This window comes from Exophiala viscosa (genome assembly GCF_022695815.1).
Source record: "Exophiala viscosa unplaced genomic scaffold EDD37scaffold_1, whole genome shotgun sequence".
In the NCBI taxonomy this organism is placed as follows: domain Eukaryota; kingdom Fungi; phylum Ascomycota; class Eurotiomycetes; order Chaetothyriales; family Herpotrichiellaceae; genus Exophiala; species Exophiala viscosa.
In genome coordinates this window covers 1,217,779-1,240,698 of record NW_026944353.1, presented here as the reverse complement: position 1 = coordinate 1,240,698, position 22,920 = coordinate 1,217,779, and the positions used below count along the sequence as shown (strand labels likewise).

The window sequence follows — 22,920 nt, the reverse complement described above, 5'->3', positions numbered from 1 at the left end:
AGCCAAGTTGGCGCCCTGCTGCGAGGTCTGAACCGGTTGGAATCACTTACAAGTGACACACTCGCGCCTGTACTCAGGCATGGTAGGCACGTGAGTCCGCAGTCTTCGTGCTGTCCAAGGGTTATATGAGAGCTGCTTGAGGCTTTTCGTGCCTCATCAGTCACAATGGACTATCGATATTGTCTTCATTGACCCAGCTATTGTCGTGATTCTATATCGACAGCGATGCCGATGACTGATCCATGCACCCAGCTATCACGGCGGAAGGCTGAGTGCTTGCTTGTCGCTCTCCTGAACTCAGAGAACACTCATACGAACCTCAGCTGTCCTTCGAGTCAAGCTTCTTCCTATTGTCACTCATCCCAATACGGATATTCCACATGTCACGCATGTGCTATTGACAGCCGTTACCAGTGAAGTCCACCGAGTCCCCAAGAAAGCAACGTGCTCACTACCTCTATTCATTACTTGAGGTCTTTGCTTTCTTTTTATACTCATCATTCATCTTCTTCATTCGAAGACCTTGCCCCGTGGTCTTCCTCTCTTCGTCCCTTCAACACTTGCATGATTCCTCTCAGTGTATCACGACCGCGATGGCTCATTCAGGATCGGCGGTCCTAGCTCGGGGCAGAAAGAGTGAAGCCAGCCTTTCTACACGCGATGCTCAGGACCTTACTCAAGACTTCACTCAGAGAGCTCTTACACGACGGGTAGGTCCTCAGGAATTTCGACCACAATCTGCAACTATCGCCCTGGGCACAATCTCATACCCGCAAACACATCTTCTCGGCATTGCTCGCGAAATTCGTGACAAAATACTACTTCACGTCGATGAGGACACATACTACCGTCGTCGAGAAAGTCTAGGATCGCACCCCACGACTGGCTATGAAGCTTTACCACTCGTCTGTCGGCAAATGTACCATGAGACGGCTACCAGTGGGGCCTGGGCTCGCTCCGTTCAAATTGTGCACCATAATGAGATCGAGCAATTCCGTGCCTGGACCTTCAGTCACATTCATCACCTTAAGAAGCTCCGCAGCCTCACAATCGAAATTCCTCACAACAGTCCAGCTGATTACTTCTGTTTCTTCGCTGAACTCCTATCTACAAAGACGCTGTCTGGACTAGAGGAACTGAAGATCTTTGGCGTGGGACCAGACCAATACAACACCAAGACCAGTTCTGTAGCGCACCCATGCGGAAAACACGATATCTCGTTGACTATGACTTCGATGAAGAAGCTCCCAAGTACAGGCCAAGGCTGGCAGGACCGCCTCATTTTGCTCAACAGTATTCTATGTCTGACTAACCTCAGAGCGCTAGCCGTGGACAACATGAACATGCCCGTATCTCAAGCGCACGTTCTCAAAAACAAGCCGCGCCTGGAACGTCTTCGAATTGGTGCAGACCCCCGATCAGCACTTCACTGTGATTACCTGAACTATTTTCCATACGCAATTTTCACATTGCCGCAGTGGTTAGAGGCACCCCCCATCAAGGAACTCGAGATCGATTCGAACGGGATCATGACGGCGGCAACTACAATAGGCAGGATTGCTCCGACATTGGAAAGAGTCTCTCTGGTCATTCCGAACAGCTTCTTTCAAACATCTTTCGACCGTTTTAATTTCCTGATCCAAGGTGCTTCAATCCTCGAGGGTCTACTGAGAGACTCCACGAAGCTCAAAGTGCTCAAGCTATGTGTTCATGGAGCCATTTATGAGATATCGAACACATTTGCGACTTTCATGGGAGCTTTCAAGAACTCTCTTCCTCACCTCCGGAAGCTGAAGACCTTAGAGCTGCACGTCCACTCTGAGTCTCCGTGGTTGGCCCAAGAGTTCCTCCACGCCATTCCAAGAACTGTTGAGCGCCTCTACCTCACGGACACTCTTGTCAAGGGAGATGTTCACAAAGTCTTCACGATTCTCAATGAGGAGAACGGTCATCTGATCAGAGAACCACCAAAGGATGATGAAGACTTCAGATTCGACACTACTGTGGAACTAAGCAGGAACGACTTTATTCCATTCAGCCGAAAACTTGGTTTTGTTGGCTACGAATTTGACGAACCTGAATATACTTCACAGAGCACCGACAGCGGTATCTACGATTTTCTAAGACTCGACGGAAGACTGCTTGATAGGGAGCGAAACAAGCATCTCGCAAAATACAGAGGTGGTCACATCCCGCTTCCGAAGGTTGCAAAGAATAAATATGTGCGTACCTTCTTCAAGTATGCCACTGAGCAGGAAATTGATGTCAATCGCATGGCTCTGGGAAGCTGCGGCCTTCTGGACAACGAGTACTACGGCCTGGAAGACGAAGCGGAGAAGGTGTTCTGGAATGAGCCGGTTGCACAAGCCTCTAAGCGCACCCACTTCTCCTCTGTCGATGTGGTTGATGTCGACACCGTCTTCAAAGAATCCAACCACTGGCAGAGTCGTTGATACACGGCCCAAGGCATCGATACGAGCAGGCATCTGCTGCATGCTGAGTGTGCTGGGCAACATTGAGCTTTGCTTTGCCTTGATTTTGGACACGACGATATCCTTACTCTGCAGATTTTACGGTGTCTTTTTGATGAAACTTTTGGGCTCTGCGCGATTGGGGTTTGCGCTTGCTTCAACTGTGAGTGTGTCAGGAGACAACATCATTTAGAGATGATTTAACGATGCATCCTAGTGGGGGCATTACCTCAGCTTGCGAAAGCATTGTAACTAGGTTAATAAATCACATAGACCTTCACTCATAGTCAGTTGGCCAGGCTGAGTCATGTGACCTATAAATCCACCTTTCGCACCTGACACCTTGCAATACCTCCAAGGGCAAGTGCAGCGAGCAAATGACTCGAATATCTCCTTCGCAGCATCTCAGTGGACACTTGCGGCCGTCCGTCGAGTACCACTTTAGCGAGGAACAATGCAAAATGATCTAAATGCTTCAGATACCACCTCGCCCGCTGGCAACAGCGCTGGCCACACCACTACGTCGCAGCATGCTGGTCGAAAACGAAAGGCTCCGTCGTCTGGCTCCAGAGGAGTAGCAAGCCTCACGCAAGAACAACTCGCGAAAAAGCGCGCCAATGACCGAGAAGCGCAGCGCGCAATCCGAGAGCGGACGAAGCAGCAGATCGACAACCTCGAACGAAGGATACAAGAGTTGACGTCGCAACAACCATATCAAGAGCTTCAGGCTGTGATCAGACAAAAAGATGCCATACAAGCAGAGAACGACGAGATCCGGAGGCGCCTGGCCTCGATCATGTCCATAATACAGCCCATTGTAGGAGCTCAGGGCTTGACAGGTACTGATGGCTCAAGTGCACCAGAGAATGTAAGCAGTGGCTCATACCATACAGATCTTGCGACCGCTGCGCAACACAATGTCCAAACTGCACTGGAGCAACAGACTAGTGCCTTTCAATCCAACAACGTCCCTGCCACCGATCCGTACCTAGATGGCCAGCAGAACGGTCGTCAATTCTCCACATCACCCACATTGGCCCAACAACCGTTGGAGAACTCGTCTTATCCCTCGCCATTCGCACAGGAAGAGCAGACTACCGAGAACAACAGAGCGTGGGCTGCATCGAGAGACGCGCTCAATCATCAGCGTGACAATTTGCAGCGTGGCGTCGAACTGAACGAGTCTGGCGAGCGGCTCTCATTTACCTTTCTCCTCGACAGTCTTGGCCAGAAGTCCCAGAACCCGGCTTCGCAACCGCAGCAGACAACTTCACCAACGCGTCGCTCCGCTTACCCAGCCATAGCACCAACCTTGACCGAGCAATCACAGCTCCAAACACCCTGGACTGCTCTTCCCAAGCATATGCCACCCACATGCCCGCTAGACGGTTTGTTGCTGAACTTTCTGCATTCGCGACAGCGTGAAAACAACACGGAGATGCTGAGTCCAAGCTATCCCAGCGTCTCTTCGCTTCTCAACCCTTCTGGCGGCCACCGTCTTGACCCGCTATCTCAATTAATGACCGACATCATCAGCAAATTCCCCAACATATCCGACATGCCTGAGCAAGCCGCGACACTGTTCGTGATGTTTATCTTTATGCGCTGGCTCATCAACCCGACCCAAGAGAACTACGAGACCATCCCTGAATGGAGCCGGCCTACACCTGCGCAGATATTCACACCACATCCTGCTTGGATCGACCATATTCCTTGGCCGCGCATGCGGGACAGACTCGTGGCTAACTTCCAAGACTATCCGTTCGAGAACTGGTTTATCCCCTTCACCAACGACTTGAGCGTCAACTGGCCTTACGATCCTATTGACTGCCTTCTATCTACATCGGCGAAGGAGGATCCCGTCATCAATCCGGTATTTGAGAGACATGTCCGTCGGCTGGAGAACTGGTCGCTTGGCCCGGGTTTTGCGGAGGCGTTTCCTGCCATGGTCGAGACGACTCGCATCAGACGCAGAAGTACGACCAAGGACAAGTCTGCCACTGTGTCATCTTAGTTGGACGAAACGAGCTGGCACTGAGTCATTCGAGGCGGGTGTAGAGATGTGCTTTCTTTCCCTGAAACGTATTCACTTTTTGTCGATTTTTGATACCCGTGGCGGCAGCAAGGTCAAAAGACCGGTGCTAGCGAACAACAGACTTTCTAAGCAAATACATATGCATCACGTTGACGTGACGAAAATGCGTCTTTTCACCTTCGAATCGCTCACAGCCATATCTTTTGTCTATGGTAGGATTCCTGAGCTTCTTGAACGCACTTGATTCCGACTTGGTCGTGTAGCATTTTCGGCCAAGCTTAAGGAGTGCCATAATCAGGTATCATGTCTCTCTGTCGGTCCGCCGCACGGTTGAGTGGTCGCAACCAGTCGCCCTCTACCGAGCCTGAAGCCTACTTATAGAACAAGTCATTGCTACGCCAACGCCGATTTCATGGGTCATACTGTTGGAGCAACATCATGGAGCAAGTGTTCCTCTGTCAAGCCCACAGACGTGCCACGAACAACAGCTTCATTCCGAATGTTCTGCCTCATGCCGCCGCCTTCGCGCTGTATTTTGACGCGGCCACATCAAAAGCCTGACTCTTCTCCTCCAGATCCTTCAGGAAAGCATGCTCCCTGTCCTTCTCTCGCAACTGTTCGATCAGTCCTTGCACAATCTCGCTCTTCTTGCCCACGACGCTTGCCCATACGATACTGTTTGCGATAGCCTGCACATCTGCATTCTCCGACGCGACAGCATGCTGCAGCGCAGCCTCAGCCTCCTCCGTTCTGCCCAGATGTAGTTCCGCGACGGCTTGTCCGACTAGGGCTGTTGGCGACGTCGTGCCGGGGGTGCTCGCGAGTTCTTCGTACACGTAGAACGCGGACTGGTACTTCTCGGTGCCTCCTTCACGCAGGTTCGTCCACGATTCGGCCAAGTTGATCAGCAGGCTGTCCTGAGCCCAGCGTTTAGCGGTTTGGACTTCCTTGACGGCTAGGTCCGTCCGGTTCTGGAGGAGATGGATCTGCACGAGGAGCGCGACGGCCTCGAGACTGCCCTGGTGCTTGGTCAGGAGGTCGATTGCTGTGGAATAATCACCGGCTGCGGCGAGGACGGTGCCGGCGCAAATCTGTACGGCGGGATCTTCGGGGTCAGATTCAGCTAGGGATGAAGCGGCGGAGGTATCTTGCTGAGCTAGGGCGAGGAGAGAGCGGGATGGAGCATCTTTGGCGGATTTGAGGGAGGATATGACTTGTGAGGATTCGCCTAAGGCTATTTGTGCGCGGTATTTGAGGATCTGGGCGGTAGATTTGTTTTCGGGGGAGAGGGCTGAGGTATCGAAGTCGAGGACTGCTTGGTAGGCGTGCGTGTGGAATGCTGTTGTTATGTTGAGGAGTTCTGGGGGCAGGTTAGTATTGACATTGGAGAGGGTTTGTGAGTTGTTGCTCGTACCTCCCTCCCCAGAGAAGGGATCCATCTTTCTATTGATACAAACCTGGTATGAGGCTGCTTCGGATGCTCGGAGTTGCCTAATCTCTCGACACTGTCTCGCAGGTCTTTACGTTCTCTTTTGGCAGGGTATGGGAGTTGAGGTCGTCGACAACCGTGTCCCTTGAACATTGAGGATTCCGAAAGTGGAAAGTACTTGCGACAGTTACGGCGGAGTAGGAAGACACACCACGGATCAACCGGACTTTAAACTTGCACATACCACCACCACGCACCTTTGATGTCTGCTATTTGTAGAAGCACCCTGGTCTTTCTCCGCTGTCCGTTGCAACTCAATCTCACCAATATTGCCCTTGGCGAATTGGTGGACACCCTTATTCGGGTGGCCGAGATTCTGGCTGAAACTCCTCTTTCTCGATATCTTGACTCCTCTCGTGATGTCAGGGAAGTGTAAATGCAAATGCAACGGTGTTGGACCTGAACGGCTTCTGCCGTCGAAAGGTAAACTGGAATACCTTTCCATTAGCGGCGATCTGAAGATCATGAAGAAGGGCAACCAAGCCACCTGGATTCTCTTTGAGACACAAGCGCAAGATCGACTCCTGGAGTACATCAACCCCGGGTGCCAGCGCTCAATGGTACGATCTCGAATACAGTTCTGCACGTACATGAAGCCGGACGTCACAACTCACAACCATTCTGGATGCGTGATCGTACGCACGGTGTTTCAGGCCACCCGCTCTATAATCCCCTCAGCATTTGTACCTGCAGTTGAGAGGCTGTGCCCAAGGATGCATGTTTGGTTATGCCAACAGGTCAATGCGCTGCAAAGTTCAGCAGTCACGACTGGTAAGGTCTAATCAACTGACAAATGACAAGAATGGGGAAACAAACAGACATTGACAATCGAGTCTTCCTACAACGATGTTACCCTATTATGACTCTTGGATTTTGTCTCGCAGTACTTGAGGTCGTCACTGCAATGAGTTTCCAGTGGTCTCCCTGTCTTGCTTTTCCCATCCACAGAGGCATTGTGGAAAGCAGAACATGACATACCACGCTCACGTTTTTGCCTGGGCCATAACGCCTTCCATTCTCGCAGGCATAGCAGTTATATCTCGTTGCGTTACACGCTTTGAACTAACGAACACACTCGGCGTGGAGGAAATTATCATTGTTGTGGCCGCCCTCGGGAGTGCAGGTCTCGCCACTCTGATATGCTTGGGTAAGGAACATTTGCCCATTGACCAACAACACCTGATCCTCGACTGACGGAGACATAAGAGGTCGATCATGGCTTTCAAGACCACGAAATCTTACCGCCGAGCGATTATGTATATCAGCTCAAAGTAAGTGCTGCAGAGGCTCCAGAACAACCGGCTTACTTGTTGCCAGATCCTCTATGCCGGATCCCTGCTCTACCAAACGGCGCTGTACTCTGTGAAAGCTTCAATTCTCTGTCAATGTCTCAAACTTTTTTCTGGTCGGTACCGCACGGCTTGCGCTGTCGCCTTGACGTTCATCACAGTATACGCCATTGCAGCATTCACGGTCGACGTCTTCGCATGTTGGCCGATACACAAATTCTGGATGCTTACCGTCCCGGGCAAATGCATCGAACTGTCGCCAATTTGGTACATAACGGCCGCAGTACAGATTACCACCGATCTGGTTGTTTGCCTGCTGCCGATATCGGTGTTCAAACCTCTCAAACTTCCGAAACTTCAGAAATACAGCTTGATTTTGGTATTCGCCCTGGGTGGAGTGTTAGTCAATGATTCTAAAGGTCGCTTATGGTTGATTTGCTGACCATTTTTTAGGGGATGTGTATGCTCAATGATCAGACTCGTACGACTCCATCAGATCCTGGAGGAACCTTACCTCTCACGGAAAGATGTATCGGTTGCGCTATGGTCATCACTTGAGGTCAATCTCGGGATCATATGCGCCTGCCTTCCCAACCTCCGACGTCCGCTTAGTCGTTTGTTTCCTAAATTCTTCCGAAATACTGGAAGCGAGAGCTCTGACTCATCGGGGAACAAGATGTCATTTTGCCGTCTATGGAAAGGGACCAAATGGATCAGCTCAAATAATTCGACCACCTCCGAGCGCTATACACTCGCAACGATAGAATGATGTGAAGCCAACGCTGACCTGTCTGGCCGTCAGTTCGCACCTCTCTACAGCTTCTGGGGACTTTCAATGTCGCCCTTGGTAGACGTGGGTGTTAGAAGCAATGCAGCTAGGAGAAGCCCTTCAAAAGGCCAGCCAACAGGTGGAAGAAAGTGCGGCGGCATGGATGGAAGCTGTCGGGTCACCGAAAAGCGCTGCGACAAGCTACAGAATGAAAAGCCGACGTCGCTGCAGTTGGATTTCAAGCCAGACATGTGTTCCACAGACGACCTTTCTCGCCATGTTATCCAAGGGAGGCAAATAATTGCTGGCCTCCACTGGCCTGGGAACGCCAGAAAGACCACACTTGCTAAGCAACCTCCTCGGATACGTTGTATAGCGTGGCTCAAGAAGCCACAATGGGTACAATGCTCCCGCAGCGGCTTTCGCCTTCTTATAAGGTGTTGTGCAATGTTGGTCACAATTTCAGCACAGGACGGGAGGGCGTCAATTGTGCGAAACCTTGGGTTGCTGAGGACAGACGTGAACTTTACGATATGCTGTGTAGACTAGCAGTTGAAGTAAGGCTAAGGGTGAGAATTGGAGGCTCTACTAAGACACTTAAGCCTAGCGCCGTAAAGTCCGCTGCTCCCTATTCCTTGTCGCCAATCCTTTTCCGCGTTGTGACTTTCAAGTACTGCGCTCTCGAAATAACGACGACCGCAATACAATCAAAAAAAGAACGACTTCTATAGCGCTTCGCTTACCATTACTTTGATTTCGCTCTTCTGTGCCAGAAGAAAACTCCTCGAGCTACCGTCAGCACACCTGCGCCCCTCAAGCGTGTCCGGGCTTGCAAGTCTGCATCCTCCGTCTCATCATGCCTCGCGGCGCCCGATTCAGCTTTGCCTACAACAGTATTATCCTCGATCATCGAGCCTCACAGACGCGTCGGGCACTGAGCCGGGTCAAAGCCAACTACCATCTCTTTCTGCGAAATCAGCCACGAGCACCAGAGTTCAAGATTCAAGATCTGGGCCCGTTGAGGAAATGGCGGGTGCCAAAGATGGAGAATGTTGTTGCGTAAAGATGCAGATATAACACTTATGAATCTGTGACGATATTGCATTTCGGGGCGTCGGCATGGCCAGGCAAGGAGTCTAGGGACATGATGGCAATTCATGGATTGTATGAACACGACGACACGGACCCCTGATACCCGCTGAAATCTCAGCTCTGATAGAGTACATCACAATGATCTTCTCTCTAGCTTCTCTCCGATGGTGACTTTGCAACCGCTTCATAGCTCACCCTTCAAAGGAACAGTGTCGACGAAGAGTGCCTTCGAGAACGCATCTGGGTAACGACCTCCATGAACCTCCGCCGCACTGATGGCCTTGCGGATCTTCTCGTTATCGTCCTTGCTGATGTCCACTTTGAGCGACCCGATGTTCTCGTCGAAGTTCTTGGTTCTTGTCGTTCCGGGGATAGGAACAATATCGTCACCTTGAGCCAGGAGGAATGCCAGCACCAGCTGTCCGGCTGTGCAGCCCTTTGACTCGGCCAATGATGTGAGCGTGTCGACCAGTTTCAAGTTCTTGGGGAAGTTCTCCTTGTTGAATCGTGGAGCGAAGGTTCGGAAGTCACCTTCCTCAAAGTCATCGGGACTTCTGATCGATCCGGTCAAGAAGCCTCGACCGAGAGGGGAGTAGGCGACCACTGAAACACCCAACTCACGAGCCGTCTTCAAGAGCGCGTACTGGGGATCTTCAATCTCCATGGAGAACGGGCTGTACTCCATCTGAACAGCGGTAATGTGTGTCACCTGTGCCACCGTATCAGCAGAATGCCCGGAATCAAGAGGTCCAGTCAACTCACCTTGCAAGCTCTTCTGAGACTGTCTGCACTGCACTCACTCATTCCCAGGTACTTGACCTTGCCTGCATCTTGCAGTTCCTTCATTGCCTTGACGGTGATTTCAATGGGTTGATTGGCATCCAGACGATGGACGTAGTACAGGTCGATTTGGTCGATGCCGAGTCTCTGCAAGGACTTGTCGCATGCTTGTTTGACGTACTCGGGTTCATTCTTGACGCTCCTGACGCCGGTCTCTGGGTCGACGTAGTTGGCGAATTTGGTGGCGAGGAAAATGTTCTCTCTCTTGCCTGGGTTCTTCTTGAACCAGCGACCGAGGAGATCCTCGCTGTCGCCGTACATGTCTGCCGTGTCCCAGAAGTGTTCGCCGGACTCGTAGATGTGATCGAGCAGGGCATAGCGTTCCTCGTCCGGCTTGGGTTTTCCGTAGAAGGCGCTCAAGCCCATTGTGCCGAAGCCTAGGGCTGTGACTTCCGGGCCATTCTTGCCCAGTTTGCGGGTGGGAAGCTTGGTTGGTGCCATTGCGATAGTTCTAGTAGCAATAGTATGGAGAAATTTGGGGCTGATTGCTGGCGGTGTAGGTCGGATACCAGAATGCAGAATGCGAATCACTTCCCGTCTATATATCATTAGCAGGAATGCAGAATTAGTAATAAGCGAAAGATGTGCACCGCTCTACATAATACCGCTCCTTGCTCGGTGTTAATCGTTAACATCGTCTCCAACCCCACATACTTCCATATCGTGACGTTGTTAAACGGGGTTTATTCCTCGGTACGCTCGTCCATGTCATTGTCATCTCCTCAGCGGCCGCAGTCCCCGCGTTGACCTGGTTGTGGAATTCCACCGCGAAGAGTGAATGAGACTCCGGATGCAAAAGAAGACCGAAACACGGACTACAGGTTACATAATTGCCCAATATGGCCATCTTCTTATCCGAGTTCGGAGTTTATTGTTCGCTTTTTCTCCTAGGCAGGCAGGTACGATACCTTCCCAATCCGGAAAATGCGTCCTGTCAGACAGGGGAGCTAATATGGCAAAATTGATCATTCGAAATTGTCTTTTGTCAGTCATTCGTGGAATTTTCATACGAAAGGTGGTCAGGCTGGTCTTTCTATCGGCCAGGTATCATAGGGAGTTGCGATATGCAGAAATCAATGAGGAAGCAATCGAGTACCAGATGCAGTCTTCTGCTGGATTGTCGTTGGTCCCTCAATTGGACTACTTCGTTCTTCGTCTTTGAGGGCCTTGTAAACATGCATATGCACAGCATATGTCATAGGCTCGAATAGTAAGATAATCCTTTTGTGTTGCTAGGCCCTTATCGATAGCAGTGGATCTCGCCTTCTTTTATTCCGGCTGCGCTGGACCAGATGACTCTTCCAATGTTTCTCAACATGCTACCCTCTCTCCTCCAAGTCTGATAGTCATAGGGGACGATGGCGGAGGCATTCGACATACCGCCATGCTGAATACTGCTCACTTGCGGATACATTTCTCCGCCAGAATAACCGCATTCCGAACCCCAAAACTTGTCAGTCCTGCGCTACCCAGCAAAGTAGCTGCTAGGTGCTCTCACCATGCGGCTCACTATGACGGACCAAGTCCCACGATAGCCGTCATCGGCTCTGGGCCAGCTGGCTTCTATACTGCACAAAAGGTGATGCGCGAGATCAAGGGCACCAAGGTCGACATGTACGAACAATTGCCCGTCCCATTTGGTCTTGTGAGATTCGGGGTAGCACCAGACCATCCGGAGGTCAAGGTCAGTAGAGCCTCTATTCCGGCTGTCCCCTGACTCACAATCTCCAGAACTGTCAAGACACCTTCGGAGACGTCGCAGCCTCCCCAGAGTACACCTTCATCGGAAATGTGAATCTCGGGCACGACTTGCCTTTACCCTTACTAGCAAAACACTATGACGCCATTGTCTTTGCCTATGGAGCATCGAAAGACCGTAAGCTGGGTCTAGAAGGAGAGGACAAACCACACATTTACTCTGCCCGAGCGTTTGTTGGCTGGTACAATGGACTTCCGGAATACCGCAACCTGAACCCCGATCTGACTGCGGGAGAGACAGCAGTTGTGGTAGGACAAGGCAACGTCGCGTTGGACGTGGCTAGAACGTTGCTGAGCAAGCTGGAACATCTCAACAAGACGGACATAACAGAATATGCAATTCAAGCCCTGTCGCGAAGCACCATCAAACATGTCCATGTGGTCGGTCGACGAGGTCCCATGCAAGCAGCGTTCACGATCAAAGAGCTCAGAGAGCTGCTACAGCTGGATGACGTGAACTTCAAACCCGTCCCTGACGAGCTGTTTCCCAAGGATTTAAAGAGTCTGCCGCGACCTAGAAGACGATTGATGGAACTTCTGAAGAAGGGTAGCCCTACAAAGGAGAACGCATCTAAGTCTTGGTCACTGGATTTCCTGCTCTCCCCACAGTCGTTGACCTGGTCTTCTTCAGAATCTGACAAACTCGAAGGGGTGATGTTCTCGAAAACTCGACTTGAACAACCAGACTCGCCGGAATCCAAGGTCACAAATACGGATGAGAGACAGTTGATTTCCACATCGACCTTGTTTCGTTCTATTGGATATAAATCAGAAGCCATACCGGGCATGCAAGAACTCGGAGCTGATTTTGACGAGCGGAACGGAACAATTCGACACGACGGGATTGGCAGAGTGGTGTCTCTGGACACCCGTAAGGGCGACAAAGCCAGTCTGTACTGTTCAGGCTGGGTGAAGCGAGGTCCGACCGGTGTGATAGCCAGTACCATGACCGATGCTTTCCAAACCGCAGAAGCCATTGTCGAGGACTGGAAGAAGACATTCGATTCACCGCGGCCCAGTCGAGGTGGATGGAAGGGTGTACAAGCTGATGCTCAAGCGCTCAAACTTCCATTACGACCTGTGCACTGGTCGAATTGGCAGAACATCGATCAGGTCGAGAAAGCTGTCGGTGCTGAACGCGGAAAGCCAAGAGAGAAGTTTGGCGACGTGGATGAGATGCTCAAGGCGTCTGGTGTATCTGACTGAGAAAACCATGTCTTAGACATACTATCTACAAGGCTAGAAACATTTCGTGTACTAAAAATCCACTCAAAACGGTCATATGATGACTTATTACCTTATCTTGTCATCTACGCTCCCCCTGATCTATGCTAATCGTCGAACCACGGCGACAAGGAGCATCTCAAAATGGCCTCATTATCAGAAGCAACCCCAGCGTTCGTGCAAGCCTTGTCTTATCAGCCCCCGTTGCACTCCTGGCCTGTCCATAATGCACCCTTCTGGCTCCTCCATTTCTATCATGTTCAGACTGACGCCTTCTCACCGTAGAGAATATCCTCCACCATCTCCGCAATCGCCAAACTGCTCGTCAACCCAGGACTCTCAATCCCCAGAAGATTAACAAACCCGGGAAACCCTTCTTCCTCCTGTATATAAAAATCCGCAAACCCCTTCCCATCCTTCCCGTACGTCCCGCTCGTCTTACCAAGCTTCGGTCGTATCCCACAGTAATCGAGATCAATACTCTCCACATCCACACCGGGCAAATACCCTTTGATCACTTGCACCGCGGCATCCAGCCGCGCCGGGTTCGGCGCGAGATCTGACGGATCGTCCACCCACTCTACATCCGGCCCAAAGCGTACTCGTCCCGCCATATCGAGCGTGAGGTGCGTTCCCAGACCACCCAGCCCGGGTGTTGGGGCCGGGTACAGTAGGGTTCTGGGCTTGGGGTGTCCTGAAGCGTAGGAGAAGTACGTGCCCTTTGCGTAATACGCTTTTCGGTGCCTCTCGGCGGGTAATAGCATGTTACTTATCTGCACGGCGCCCAACCCGGCGGTATTGATCACCGTTTCTGCGGTGATGGTGTCTTCGCCCCCTGCGCCGTCGCGAGACGTTGTAGTTATCGCATAGCCAGCCTCGGCATCACTGTCATTGACTCGTTTGAGGGCAGTGACGATAGTATGCATGATTTGTTCGCCGCCGCGCTCCTCGAGGTCGCCTTCCAGGTACGCCATCAGAGCATGACTGTCGACGATACCGGTCGTGGGAGATTCAAGAACGCCAGCTTCGGCGCGGACATCGGGTTCTTGTTCTGATATCTCCTTTCGAGAGAGGAATTGCATTGGTACATCGATCGTTTTGCAGAAGGCGTGCAAGTCTTCGAGATGGGACATTTGTTGGGCGTCTTGGGCCATGATCCATTTCTTGGTGCGGGCGTGAGGGATGTTGTTGGCCTCGCAGAGGTCGTAGAGCATGTGCTTGCCTTTGATGCATAGTTTTGTCTTGAGGGTGTTGGACCCGTAGTATATACCTGCGTGAATGACCTATCTCAGTGTCAGATCTGGTCTGGTCTGGGTTGCTCTGGCCCAAACGGAGCAGGGCAAAGCAACGTGATATAGGAGGACTGCGAACCTCAGAGTTCCTACTACTCGTTTCCTGACCCACCTGGCCGTGTCGTTCGATCAGGATTGTCGAGGTGCCTGTTCTTGCTGCTAACTGGCGGGCAATGGCCAGACCAACGATGCCTCCACCGATGACCTGATGGGCACAGATAAGCATCGTATACAGTAGGTAACATCCTCGTCAACATGAGACTTACAGCATGGGTGAAGTCAGCATTCAATGTTCTCGAGGTGCTGAATGCTCTTTTGACTCTGGTAGGTGACTGACGACATAGTGATCGAATGACAGCTCTCGCAAACGGCTTCGCCATTTTGATACCAAGGTCCAGACAGTACGGTACAACCACGGCTCTGGGTGGCTGTTATCGACTCATTCGTGCTCGGCCGTGGCTGAAGAATCCTGGGCGCCAGTAGTCGAGATCTTTATCTTCTGTTGTGTTTCAGATGCCGAGTCCTGAAAGTGTGTTCGTCGACAAGACACAGCGAGCGTTGCTCTGCTTACCGGGTACCTGCGGCGTTATGGTGGTGAATAACTTAAAGGGTACTTAAGGGATATGGTACTGTAGCATGGAAGATGCCTGGCAGTGTTGACGAAGCCCGAAGTGGAATCTTCGATGTCGTCAGGAGCCAGCCCGCCAGTCGACCGCAGTTCATCGTAGGCCAACTCCGAAGGGCGACATCAACTATAGCTTCATCAGATGAGGGATCTTGGTCGAGCAATATTGATACAGTATTCAATATGGATACGATCGGACATGCAAGCTATCCAAACTTCCGTCGTCCGTAGACAATCTATGTACAGATGAATGCGCCTTCGTCTTCGAGACTCGAGATACCTCGAATTGCGGGCTCTTGCCGCCTAAACAATGCTTTATGGATGAATACTCCCCAGCAATCCCCTTGAAACTTGTCCTTCCGCAAGTAGTCAATTATCATGCATTCCCACCCCTATGAAAGCTCGCCCTTAGGATGTGGACCTCTTCCTAGCAATGGACTGCTCCGAAGTCAATTATATCGCCGAACGCAGCACGCAATAACAAAACCCAACCCCTCATGCCATGTTTATGCTCGTTCAGTAAAGGTCAATCTACAATGGTCCTGTCATAGGTATTAGCAGGTAACTTCATCACAGAGCTTCCATTTGAACTCACCTGAGGGAAGATAGTGGCAAAGACCTCAATATCTTCACTGATCGCCGTCGGGTCGTGTACCCAGTCAAGCAGGATACTGGCCTTGCCAATCATCGCCATCAAATTTAATTGAGCATAAGTCTGGCCAAGGCAGTAATGAGGCCCAGTGCCAAATACCAACCAGTTCTTGACTTGCTTATCGGCATCTCCAGTGATCCATCTTTCAGGAACAAAGTTGTCGGGATCTGGGTATGCCTCAGGATCGTGAGTCGCCGGCCAGACGGCAGGAATGACCATTGATCCTTTTTTCAGCGTATATGTTTCAGTCATGGGAAAGTCCTTCTTGGCCACGTATGGCACAAAGATGACTGGTGGGCGGTATCGCAAGGTTTCCTTGACCACGGCCCTCGTCCAGACCATTGATTCTAGCATGTCCATATCAAATGGCTTGTTTCTGTCGCCGCCTCTCAGTCTAAGGTTCTCCTCTCGGACCTTGTCCAAAATGTCCGGTCGATCGGCCATGATCTGGAACAACCAGGTAGAAGCACTCGAAGTGGCATCCTGGGAAGCAAATAGGAAAGTGAAAACGGTCTGGGCGATCTCAAAGTCGGTGAAGTCGCGCAGCAACATCGGTGGCTTGTCGGCCTCGTCCACCTTCTTACCGCTGGCAACTCGTTCGCGATACTTGGCCGAATCTTGCATCTGCTTGATCCAAGCGTCCATGATGCAGTTCGCGGTGCCACCAGCCGCCATTCGTGCCTTGGACTTAGCCGCACACTTGGCGAACTCATTCAAAGCCACGTCGGCTGCCTTTTTGCCGTACCAAGTCTTGGTGAAGGGGAGGATGATGGGGAAGTTGACCAGTTCCAATGCAGCGGTGATCAAGTAGTAGTCCACGGCAATTTTCTTGACCACGGCTTCGCTCATGTAATGACCAACAAACGTTCTGCAGGATACGGCGCACATCAGCTCTCGCAGTATGGGCATCCATGGTTTCGGCTGCATGCCATTTTCCTTGGTCATGTCGACAAATGTCTTGAAGTACTTGCTGTAGACCTCCTCTTGACCTGGCAGGTACATTTCCAATGCCTGTCGAGTGAACAGCCCGTTCAAGCCCTTTCGATATTCGACGTGATCCTTGCCATCTAAGAACACCCAGTTGGTAGGTCGGAGCAGTTTCGGAGCGACATCGACCACGGTCGGTTTGACAAACATTGGCGAGTTGAAGACCTTGCGAGCCATATCTCGGGTTGAGGCAATTACAACAAATCTGGCGCACACTGTTAGCCGCACAACCCAGGCGAACAAGTAGGATAGCACGTACTTGTGGAAGACAGAGACACAGCTCAGATCTCCGCTTTCCCACTTCGTCTTGTACTTGTTAAAGTCTGGATGCATTGACTCGAGGAAAGGCCCGATGAAAGGCATCTTCCAGGCCGGTCCAACAATGCCATGCTTGCGGTACTGATAGCTACCTGCGCAAAGTGTCAGTGGTTTTGGTCTGAAGGCACTGCGATCCTCTCATGTCTCACATTGATCGTAGGCGACCAGAACCAGCAGGAGGGTCACAATCACTGTCCAGATGTTCAACTGCGCAAGCAACCTTCCGACCAACCCCGAGGCACCGGCAGCATGACTGTGTAGTTGGGCATTGGCGAGAGGCGAGGTGAAGCTCGTCGTATTGGCGACAGCGTCCATGGCGAATCCTTGTGTCGCGGGGAGATGGGCAATTGGAAATGCCGACTGTCGAATTGGGAGGCGCCGACGATTTCCGGGCGCTGTGAGATACCGATAGGTCGTAGGTTGTAGGTCGCAGTCGCGCCCAACAACAAAACTAGGGAATGCTGCGACTCGTAGAGTCCTTCGAGTATGGGTAATGAGGAGGGAATCGACAACGAGGGTGCAATCGCAGATAACGGAGGATGTTCTCTCTGGCGCGACTTGACCGCCCTGGTAAGTTAATTAGCTCGGCCCAGCACTTTTTAATTCTTTTTTGATTTGGGACCCTCTGCGCGCTGGGGAAATTGAATCAGCGATGACCGGTGCAACCGAAGACTGGCCGTGCTGGCTTTCATCAGTTTATGATTGGGTGTTGCAAGTGGCTGTCTCCATCGGTTCCTGGCAGCTCCGGATGGCAACACTATCGCCGTGAATACTTATCATGACTTAGTCATCCAGATTCTCAATCATCAAACTTCTAACTACTATTCATCCTGAGGGAGATTGATGCCTGTTCAGTACAGACGAAGCAGAGAGAATGTCATTCCAGTCCATTATACGCCCTTTGCCATGCCCAGTCATGCTGAAAATACAAATGCAATCGTAGTTGCATGCTCGTCACGCTGAACTTTTGTCCGAGCAACCTCGGAATCGACTTTTCGCGTTCAACTCATATCTTCATCTATGGAATGTCGAAAAGCGGCTTCATCTTCCTAATAAGAGACCACTCCTCCTTCGTCACCTCGTCGCGGTAAAACTCCTTGAGGGTATCGATCGACTGTCGGGATAGGAGCGAGTAGAGTGTGTCCTTTTCGTCCAATTGTCGGCCGTACAGAGGCTGATTAGGTCCTTCGATCTTCACGGCCACTGATGGCTGTCCTTTCTTGCAGAGAGGGATCGCCTTGTGTTCTCGCTCGATAGATGTCCTGTCATATGGTCAGATCTACCTCCACTGGCCTAGTGGGAGGAATAACTTACACTCTTCCTAATGAGACAATTTCCTTCACATTAGTCACTGGATTTGTCCTCACAGCAGCAATCGGTGTCAATGGTCGAAGACTTCCATCCACCACGTCAAGTCCAATCACGATCGGATCCTTCTTATTAAAGACTTGTAGTGGGTTCAGCACGCAAGGGAACACCGCATGAAGCTTGCTCTCCTCTTTTCTCTGCTCCGCAAGCTGATTTCTGTACTTGGTAAAGTCGTCGAACAAGTGATAAATGATGTCGGCCGTGAAAACCTTGATGCCGTTCTCTTCGGCATATGCCATCGCTTCTTTGTCCACCTTGACATCGAAGCAAAGCATCACCGCGTACTCTTTGGCCTTCTCCAACATGGTGCCTGCCATCATTATATCACGTTTGTAGACCGGACCGATGGAGATGTTGGCCACAGGGATCTTCATGTCCTTCAAGAACTTCAACAGGGCTTCTAATGAGCCTAGCGTAGAAGCCTGTACGCTGACACCACGGTTATCCTTCGAGACCGACGTAAGCAGCTTCTGCAAATCAGCCATAACATCATCCTCCAGATCGTCTTCATCGTCTTCAGGGCCGACTACAAGCAGTCGGGAACCAGCGATGGCACCTTCCAGGTCGTTCGCCGCAATCTTGACGCCAAGTGCGGCTTTCACTTCCTTATTGTGCACATATTGTGACTTCAGACGGAGCTCCTTTAATGGTGCAGGCGTCAGAAGAGCTCGGATGTTGGTGGCGATGGGCCCATTGATACCACACAGCACGATCCGATCACCTTCTCGAAGATATCCGTTGGAGAGAATGACATCGATGGTGGTACCAAGACCCTCAATGACCTTGACTTCTAGAATGGTCGCCTCAACCTCTGACAAGTACATCAGACTAGACGTCATCCGTTCTTGAGTCAAAGTCACCAGAAGCTTGATCATGTCAGGAATACCTTCACCAGTATGTGCCGAGGTGGGGACAAGAGAGACGTATCGTCTCATGTCGTTGTTCTCGTAGAAGAGCTCGGCGTTGAATCCTCGTTCTGCAAAAGCTAGCTTGGTCTTGTCGAGACGATCGCGGAATTCGTTCACAACGCCTTTGTTCTGCATGGCCAAACTCTCTTGGAAACCGTTGTTATCGATCTTTTTCCACCCATACAGACGATCAATCTTGTTGAGTGCAACGATGAACGGGATCTTACGATCTCGGAGCAAGTTCATAGACTCAATGGTCTGGGGTTCAAGACCGTGCATGATATCCACCACCAAAATGGCGATGTTGCAAAGTGAAGATCCACGAGACCGAAGGTTGGAGAACGACTCGTGGCCAGGAGTATCGATGACCAGCAAGCCGGGGACTCTGAATTCGAAACTACCATCCTTGTTGACAACGGCTGTCTTCTGCTGCAGTGCTTCGACCGGGAAATACGTAGCACCGATTTGCTGCGTGATACCACCTGCTTCACCTTCCTGGACATTAGTCTGCCGAATCTTGTCCAGCAGTTTCGTTTTACCAGTATCGACGTGACCGAGAATACAACAGATAGGTGATCGCAAGTTGTCCTTCGACCGTGCTGCAAGAGCCTCTTCGTGGGCTTTCTGCCTTCGGGCAGCTGCATCTGCCTTTCGCTTAGCAATTGCGCGTTGGTTTGAAGTGCCTTCTTCTTCCTCTTCTGAAGAGGAATCATCAGAGTCAGAGTCAGTGTCAGACTCAATGGGCCTTTCTTTTGAAGGTGGTCCCGAGCTGCGTACTGGCAAAGTCGAAGTGCTTGCTGTCTTTGTGGCACTGCCATTTACTGCGGCTTTGGCATCGCCGTTGACAGCAGGGGATTCTGCATCCGAATCAGCATCCCAGCTGTCTTTGACCTCCTCGTCAGCAGCCTTCTCCCAATCGTCAAGGTCGGACGAATCGTCTGCTTTGTCGGCCTCTGCAGCAGCCGCCGCCGCCGCAGCTTGTTCAGCTTCCTTTGCTAAACGTTGACGTTCGGCGTCGGCAGCCTCAGCTTCGCGTCTAGCCTTTTCTGCGGCGGCTTCAAGATCGACCTCCTCCTTTTTGGGAGCCTTTCGTTTCTTGTCAAAAACGGGCTTTTTCTTTTCCTCCGAGTCGCCTGCCAAACCAGCGACCTTCACACCAGATTCAAGCATCTGCTTCAATCGGAGCTCTTGTTGCTGCTTTCGCTTCTTGTCGGAATCTGACATAAGTTTGCCCTCTTTCTTCAGCTGTTCCTTCTTCTCTTTCTCCTTTTCCTTCTTGCGTTGCCGTACCTCCGCTTTCTTTTTCTCTTCTTCAGCCTCTTGGCGCAGTCTCTCTTCCTCTGCTGCCTTTTCCTCTGCTGCAATTCTTGCTTCCTCCTCTCGTTGCTGGGCGAGTAGTGCTTGCTGTTTCTGGAGGGCAACAAGCTGTGGAGTGAGTTTCTTTTTCTTGCCGCCTTTCTCCTCTTTCTCTACAACCGGCGCAGCAGCTTCAGGTTTCTTTTCCTCCACTGGTTTGGCCGCTTCCTCTTTGACAGCTGGAGTTGGTGCAACAGTCTTCTTCTTCGCGGCTTGCTCCCTCTTTCGTTGCTTTTCACGTTCTTTCTTCTCGCGCTCTTTTTCCTTCTTGGACTTTACGCCGCCACCCTCGTCATCTTCGCCGTCCTCAGCAAGCGTTTCCTGCTGCTGTGCCTGCTTTTTGCCCCCTTTGCCTTTCTTTACATTCCCGGCAAAGACGTCTTCTTCTTCGTCGTCGAAGGTAGCCTCGGCAGGTGCTTTGGCAGCAAGGTCCTCCACGGGTGGGGTGGGAGCGGCACTATCTGGATCCTCGCCTTCGACGAAGTCATTGAGAACAGGCTTACCCTTCTTTGCACGTTTGTCCTTGTTCTTCCGAATGGCAGCCATCAGGCCGCCAGCATTGACTTCCCCGTCCGCGGCATCCTGTTCATCTTCTGTGTTCTTCGCTTCAGCGGTGGCTTGAGCGATGGGGTCGATGGTCTCGCCGAGGTCAGCTTCCCAATCGTCGGCCTGTTTCTTGCCGCCCTTCTTTTTAGGAGCCATGTCGGTCTTTGGTGAGATGCGTGGTTGAAATTAGGGAGAAGAATCGTTCTCGGTTGAGAGGCGGCGACATAAAGTCGTGTGCAGGTTCGACAACGGAACAATGAAGATCTTCAGTCGAACAAATGAGAAACGATTGGTTGGCGTCAAATCTCTCGATGTTCTTTGCCACAATTAGTTGCTTTCTGTGCCTAGCAGTGAAAGACGGAATAGCCAAAAAGTCGTGCGCCGGCCGAATGTGTATTATGGTGGGGTAGTCAACGGCAGAAAGTTGTGACGCCAGTCGAGGAAGGCTTTCGCCGCCAAGATGCAGCCTTGCCGTGCCGTTTTAGCAAGACCTTCAATTCTTTCTCCCTACTTCAAATCTGTGAGTCAAACATGAGTCACTGCCATAGACCAGATTATTACTCAGTAGCATGCATAACCCCTGTCAAGATGATGCCTAGATATAGTGTTTGGTGGTAGATCTGGCACGTGTATCGGGCTCAATTTGCCATGCCTATCTCTATCTCCGATGGTCCAGATGTAAATGCTCTGTCCCGAATATGACCAAGACTCAATCTAAGCAAGCGCCTCCTTCACAAGCTGGTCAAGAGTTCTTTTCGGCATACCCAGCACTTCATTCACGAATGCATCTCCCTTCTTCTCCCAATCAGCATTCACAATACCCTCGACCGAGACGAGCTCTTCAGTAGCCTCCCCATCGTCACCTTTACCCGTCAATTGAGCCTTATTCTTTTGGATGTACTCTTCAGAAGATACCTCCTCGATGTCGATCTTGGCTCCGATCACCTTCTCAACCGCAGCGATTAAGTCGTTCTGTGTGGTTGACAAGCTCTGCGAATATACCAATTTGTTTTTCAAACGAGCATCTCCAGTGTGCTGCAAGACTTTTGCCGTAGCCAGGCCTATATCCGCAAGCGTCGAATTGGAAAACCGAGCTTTCCCATCGTCAAACACTCTTGCGGTACGTTTCTTGACATCAATATTGAGCAGGCCACTTCTCAGTCCGTAGTCGAAGAAGTGCCCTGTAATCAAGCTTGTCCACGCGAGGTGGCTGCCGTCGTCTCTCTTCTGCTGAGACAGCTTGATCAGATAATCTCGAACATCCTTCTTGTTCCCATAGAGCGGAATCAGATCAAGGGACCTCGGATCACTGCTGTCGCAGCTTCCGAAGTCGGACGGGATGACCAGCTTGACACCTGCCTCGAAGGCAGCATCCGCCAGCTTGATCGAGTTGTCACTCTGCGTGCCTGGGAACGCAATAATAAGAGCATCTTGGCCTCGTAATGTTTCCACAAGTTGTTCGTGCTGATATGTGTCGTCTATCTGCGCGACCTTGACATCTGACGAATATGTGGATTTCGAGGATTTTCGATTGAGCACCGTGACATGAAACGACTTTGTGTCTAGGATCGCTTGCAGGATGAATGGCCCGACTTTGCCATTTGCGCCTACGATGGCCACTTTGCTTATGTTTATGTGTTGTGAAGCCATTTCTCATGAATGTAGCACAAGAACAGGAGACGATAAACGAAGGAAGCTATCTTATTAACTCACAGGTGAGAAAGATAGATGACGTGCCCGGGAAAAGTTGTCAAAGGGCGGCAGCGCAGGCACAGAGGTTCGAAGACACTTTGCGTAGACTTCTAGGCTGACAATGACCACGGATCTCATGTATTGTCAGGCGTCCTCCGAGCTAAGTCGAAGAGACGAGAGCAGAAGCTCTTATCTGCTGCTTGGAGTGA

General features: G+C 51.2%; 10 protein-coding genes across 10 annotated transcripts; 4 read left to right on the top strand and 6 right to left on the bottom strand.

Annotated features, from left to right (window-relative positions):
- The first annotated feature begins 361 nt into the window (after positions 1-361).
- On the top strand, positions 362-2,840 carry EDD37DRAFT_21184 (uncharacterized protein). The gene has a single exon (XM_062810293.1). The coding sequence runs from the start codon at positions 594-596 to the stop codon at positions 2,451-2,453; it is 1,860 nt and encodes a 619-aa protein (XP_062674702.1). The 5' UTR covers positions 362-593; the 3' UTR covers positions 2,454-2,840.
- Positions 2,717-4,750, top strand: EDD37DRAFT_21728 (uncharacterized protein). The gene is made up of 2 exons (XM_062810363.1): positions 2,717-3,310; positions 3,365-4,750. The coding sequence occupies exons 1-2, from the start codon at positions 2,926-2,928 to the stop codon at positions 4,483-4,485; spliced, it is 1,506 nt and encodes a 501-aa protein (XP_062674701.1). The 5' UTR covers positions 2,717-2,925; the 3' UTR covers positions 4,486-4,750.
- Positions 4,751-4,906: 156 nt separating this feature from the next.
- Positions 4,907-6,244, bottom strand: EDD37DRAFT_21310 (coatomer epsilon subunit-domain-containing protein). Its single transcript, XM_062810298.1, has 3 exons — positions 6,163-6,244; positions 5,921-6,112; positions 4,907-5,866 (listed from the first exon to the last, which is right to left on the bottom strand). The coding sequence occupies exons 2-3, from the start codon at positions 5,943-5,945 to the stop codon at positions 5,016-5,018; spliced, it is 876 nt and encodes a 291-aa protein (XP_062674700.1). The 5' UTR covers positions 5,946-6,112; positions 6,163-6,244; the 3' UTR covers positions 4,907-5,015.
- A 720-nt stretch (positions 6,245-6,964) lies between these two features.
- On the top strand, positions 6,965-8,251 carry EDD37DRAFT_670678 (uncharacterized protein; the record flags this gene model as incomplete). Its single annotated transcript, XM_062819374.1, has 4 exons — positions 6,965-7,142; positions 7,202-7,266; positions 7,313-7,683; positions 7,738-8,251. The coding sequence occupies 4 exons, from the start codon at positions 6,965-6,967 to the stop codon at positions 8,051-8,053; spliced, it is 930 nt and encodes a 309-aa protein (XP_062674699.1). The 3' UTR covers positions 8,054-8,251.
- An 895-nt stretch (positions 8,252-9,146) lies between these two features.
- On the bottom strand, positions 9,147-10,588 carry EDD37DRAFT_21304 (aldo-keto reductase). Its single transcript, XM_062810296.1, has 3 exons — positions 10,576-10,588; positions 9,908-10,523; positions 9,147-9,854 (listed from the first exon to the last, which is right to left on the bottom strand). The coding sequence occupies exons 2-3, from the start codon at positions 10,424-10,426 to the stop codon at positions 9,330-9,332; spliced, it is 1,044 nt and encodes a 347-aa protein (XP_062674698.1). The 5' UTR covers positions 10,427-10,523; positions 10,576-10,588; the 3' UTR covers positions 9,147-9,329.
- Positions 10,589-11,301: 713 nt separating this feature from the next.
- EDD37DRAFT_585108 (ferredoxin-NADP+ reductase) lies at positions 11,302-13,045 on the top strand. Its single transcript, XM_062814446.1, has 2 exons — positions 11,302-11,669; positions 11,717-13,045. The coding sequence occupies exons 1-2, from the start codon at positions 11,370-11,372 to the stop codon at positions 12,947-12,949; spliced, it is 1,533 nt and encodes a 510-aa protein (XP_062674697.1). The 5' UTR covers positions 11,302-11,369; the 3' UTR covers positions 12,950-13,045.
- EDD37DRAFT_615278 (FAD dependent oxidoreductase) lies at positions 13,046-15,032 on the bottom strand. Its single transcript, XM_062815588.1, has 3 exons — positions 14,526-15,032; positions 14,339-14,464; positions 13,046-14,250 (listed from the first exon to the last, which is right to left on the bottom strand). Exons 1-3 carry the CDS (start codon positions 14,637-14,639, stop codon positions 13,228-13,230), a joined length of 1,263 nt encoding a protein of 420 aa, XP_062674696.1. The 5' UTR covers positions 14,640-15,032; the 3' UTR covers positions 13,046-13,227.
- On the bottom strand, positions 15,033-17,493 carry EDD37DRAFT_615277 (cytochrome P450). Its single transcript, XM_062815587.1, has 4 exons — positions 16,991-17,493; positions 16,783-16,933; positions 15,480-16,728; positions 15,033-15,426 (listed from the first exon to the last, which is right to left on the bottom strand). Exons 1-4 carry the CDS (start codon positions 17,154-17,156, stop codon positions 15,391-15,393), a joined length of 1,602 nt encoding a protein of 533 aa, XP_062674695.1. The 5' UTR covers positions 17,157-17,493; the 3' UTR covers positions 15,033-15,390.
- A 124-nt stretch (positions 17,494-17,617) lies between these two features.
- EDD37DRAFT_615273 (translation initiation factor IF-2 unclassified subunit) lies at positions 17,618-21,568 on the bottom strand. Its single transcript, XM_062815586.1, has 2 exons — positions 18,156-21,568; positions 17,618-18,103 (listed from the first exon to the last, which is right to left on the bottom strand). Exons 1-2 carry the CDS (start codon positions 21,173-21,175, stop codon positions 17,860-17,862), a joined length of 3,264 nt encoding a protein of 1,087 aa, XP_062674694.1. The 5' UTR covers positions 21,176-21,568; the 3' UTR covers positions 17,618-17,859.
- Positions 21,569-21,733: 165 nt separating this feature from the next.
- On the bottom strand, positions 21,734-22,669 carry EDD37DRAFT_603726 (NmrA-like family protein; the record flags this gene model as incomplete). Its single annotated transcript, XM_062814675.1, has 1 exon — positions 21,734-22,669. The coding sequence occupies one exon, from the start codon at positions 22,667-22,669 to the stop codon at positions 21,734-21,736; it is 936 nt and encodes a 311-aa protein (XP_062674693.1).
- Positions 22,670-22,920: the final 251 nt, after the last annotated feature.

Excerpts from the sequence above, each read along its gene's own strand:
- EDD37DRAFT_21310 (XM_062810298.1), bottom strand. The coding sequence starts at position 5,945 with ATGGATCCCTTCTCTGGGGAGGGAG. Across the intron at positions 5,867-5,920 it reads TCCCTTCTCTGGGGAGGGAG|AACTCCTCAACATAACAACA; the intron begins GTACGAGCAACA and ends ACCTGCCCCCAG.
- EDD37DRAFT_615278 (XM_062815588.1), bottom strand. The coding sequence starts at position 14,639 with ATGGCGAAGCCGTTTGCGAGAGCTGTCATTCGATCACTATGTCGTCAG. Across the intron at positions 14,465-14,525 it reads ATGCTGACTTCACCCATGCT|GTCATCGGTGGAGGCATCGT; the intron begins GTAAGTCTCATG and ends TGTGCCCATCAG. Across the intron at positions 14,251-14,338 it reads CGAGTAGTAGGAACTCTGAG|GTCATTCACGCAGGTATATA; the intron begins GTTCGCAGTCCT and ends ACACTGAGATAG.
- EDD37DRAFT_615273 (XM_062815586.1), bottom strand. The coding sequence starts at position 21,175 with ATGGCTCCTAAAAAGAAGGGCGGCAAGAAACAGGCCGACGATTGGGAA. Across the intron at positions 18,104-18,155 it reads ATTGTCTCATTAGGAAGAGT|GACATCTATCGAGCGAGAAC; the intron begins GTAAGTTATTCC and ends ACCATATGACAG.
- EDD37DRAFT_21184 (XM_062810293.1), top strand. The coding sequence starts at position 594 with ATGGCTCATTCAGGATCGGCGGTCCTAGCTCGGGGCAGAAAGAGTGAA.
- EDD37DRAFT_615277 (XM_062815587.1), bottom strand. The coding sequence starts at position 17,156 with ATGGACGCTGTCGCCAATACGACGAGCTTCACCTCGCCTCTCGCCAAT. Across the intron at positions 16,934-16,990 it reads TCTGGTCGCCTACGATCAAT|GTAGCTATCAGTACCGCAAG; the intron begins GTGAGACATGAG and ends CACTTTGCGCAG. Across the intron at positions 15,427-15,479 it reads TTGCCACTATCTTCCCTCAG|GACCATTGTAGATTGACCTT; the intron begins GTGAGTTCAAAT and ends TACCTATGACAG.
- EDD37DRAFT_21304 (XM_062810296.1), bottom strand. The coding sequence starts at position 10,426 with ATGGCACCAACCAAGCTTCCCACCCGCAAACTGGGCAAGAATGGCCCG. Across the intron at positions 9,855-9,907 it reads GTCTCAGAAGAGCTTGCAAG|GTGACACACATTACCGCTGT; the intron begins GTGAGTTGACTG and ends ACGGTGGCACAG.
- EDD37DRAFT_585108 (XM_062814446.1), top strand. The coding sequence starts at position 11,370 with ATGCTGAATACTGCTCACTTGCGGATACATTTCTCCGCCAGAATAACC. Across the intron at positions 11,670-11,716 it reads CAGACCATCCGGAGGTCAAG|AACTGTCAAGACACCTTCGG; the intron begins GTCAGTAGAGCC and ends CACAATCTCCAG.
- EDD37DRAFT_21728 (XM_062810363.1), top strand. The coding sequence starts at position 2,926 with ATGCAAAATGATCTAAATGCTTCAGATACCACCTCGCCCGCTGGCAAC. Across the intron at positions 3,311-3,364 it reads AGGAGCTCAGGGCTTGACAG|ATCTTGCGACCGCTGCGCAA; the intron begins GTACTGATGGCT and ends CATACCATACAG.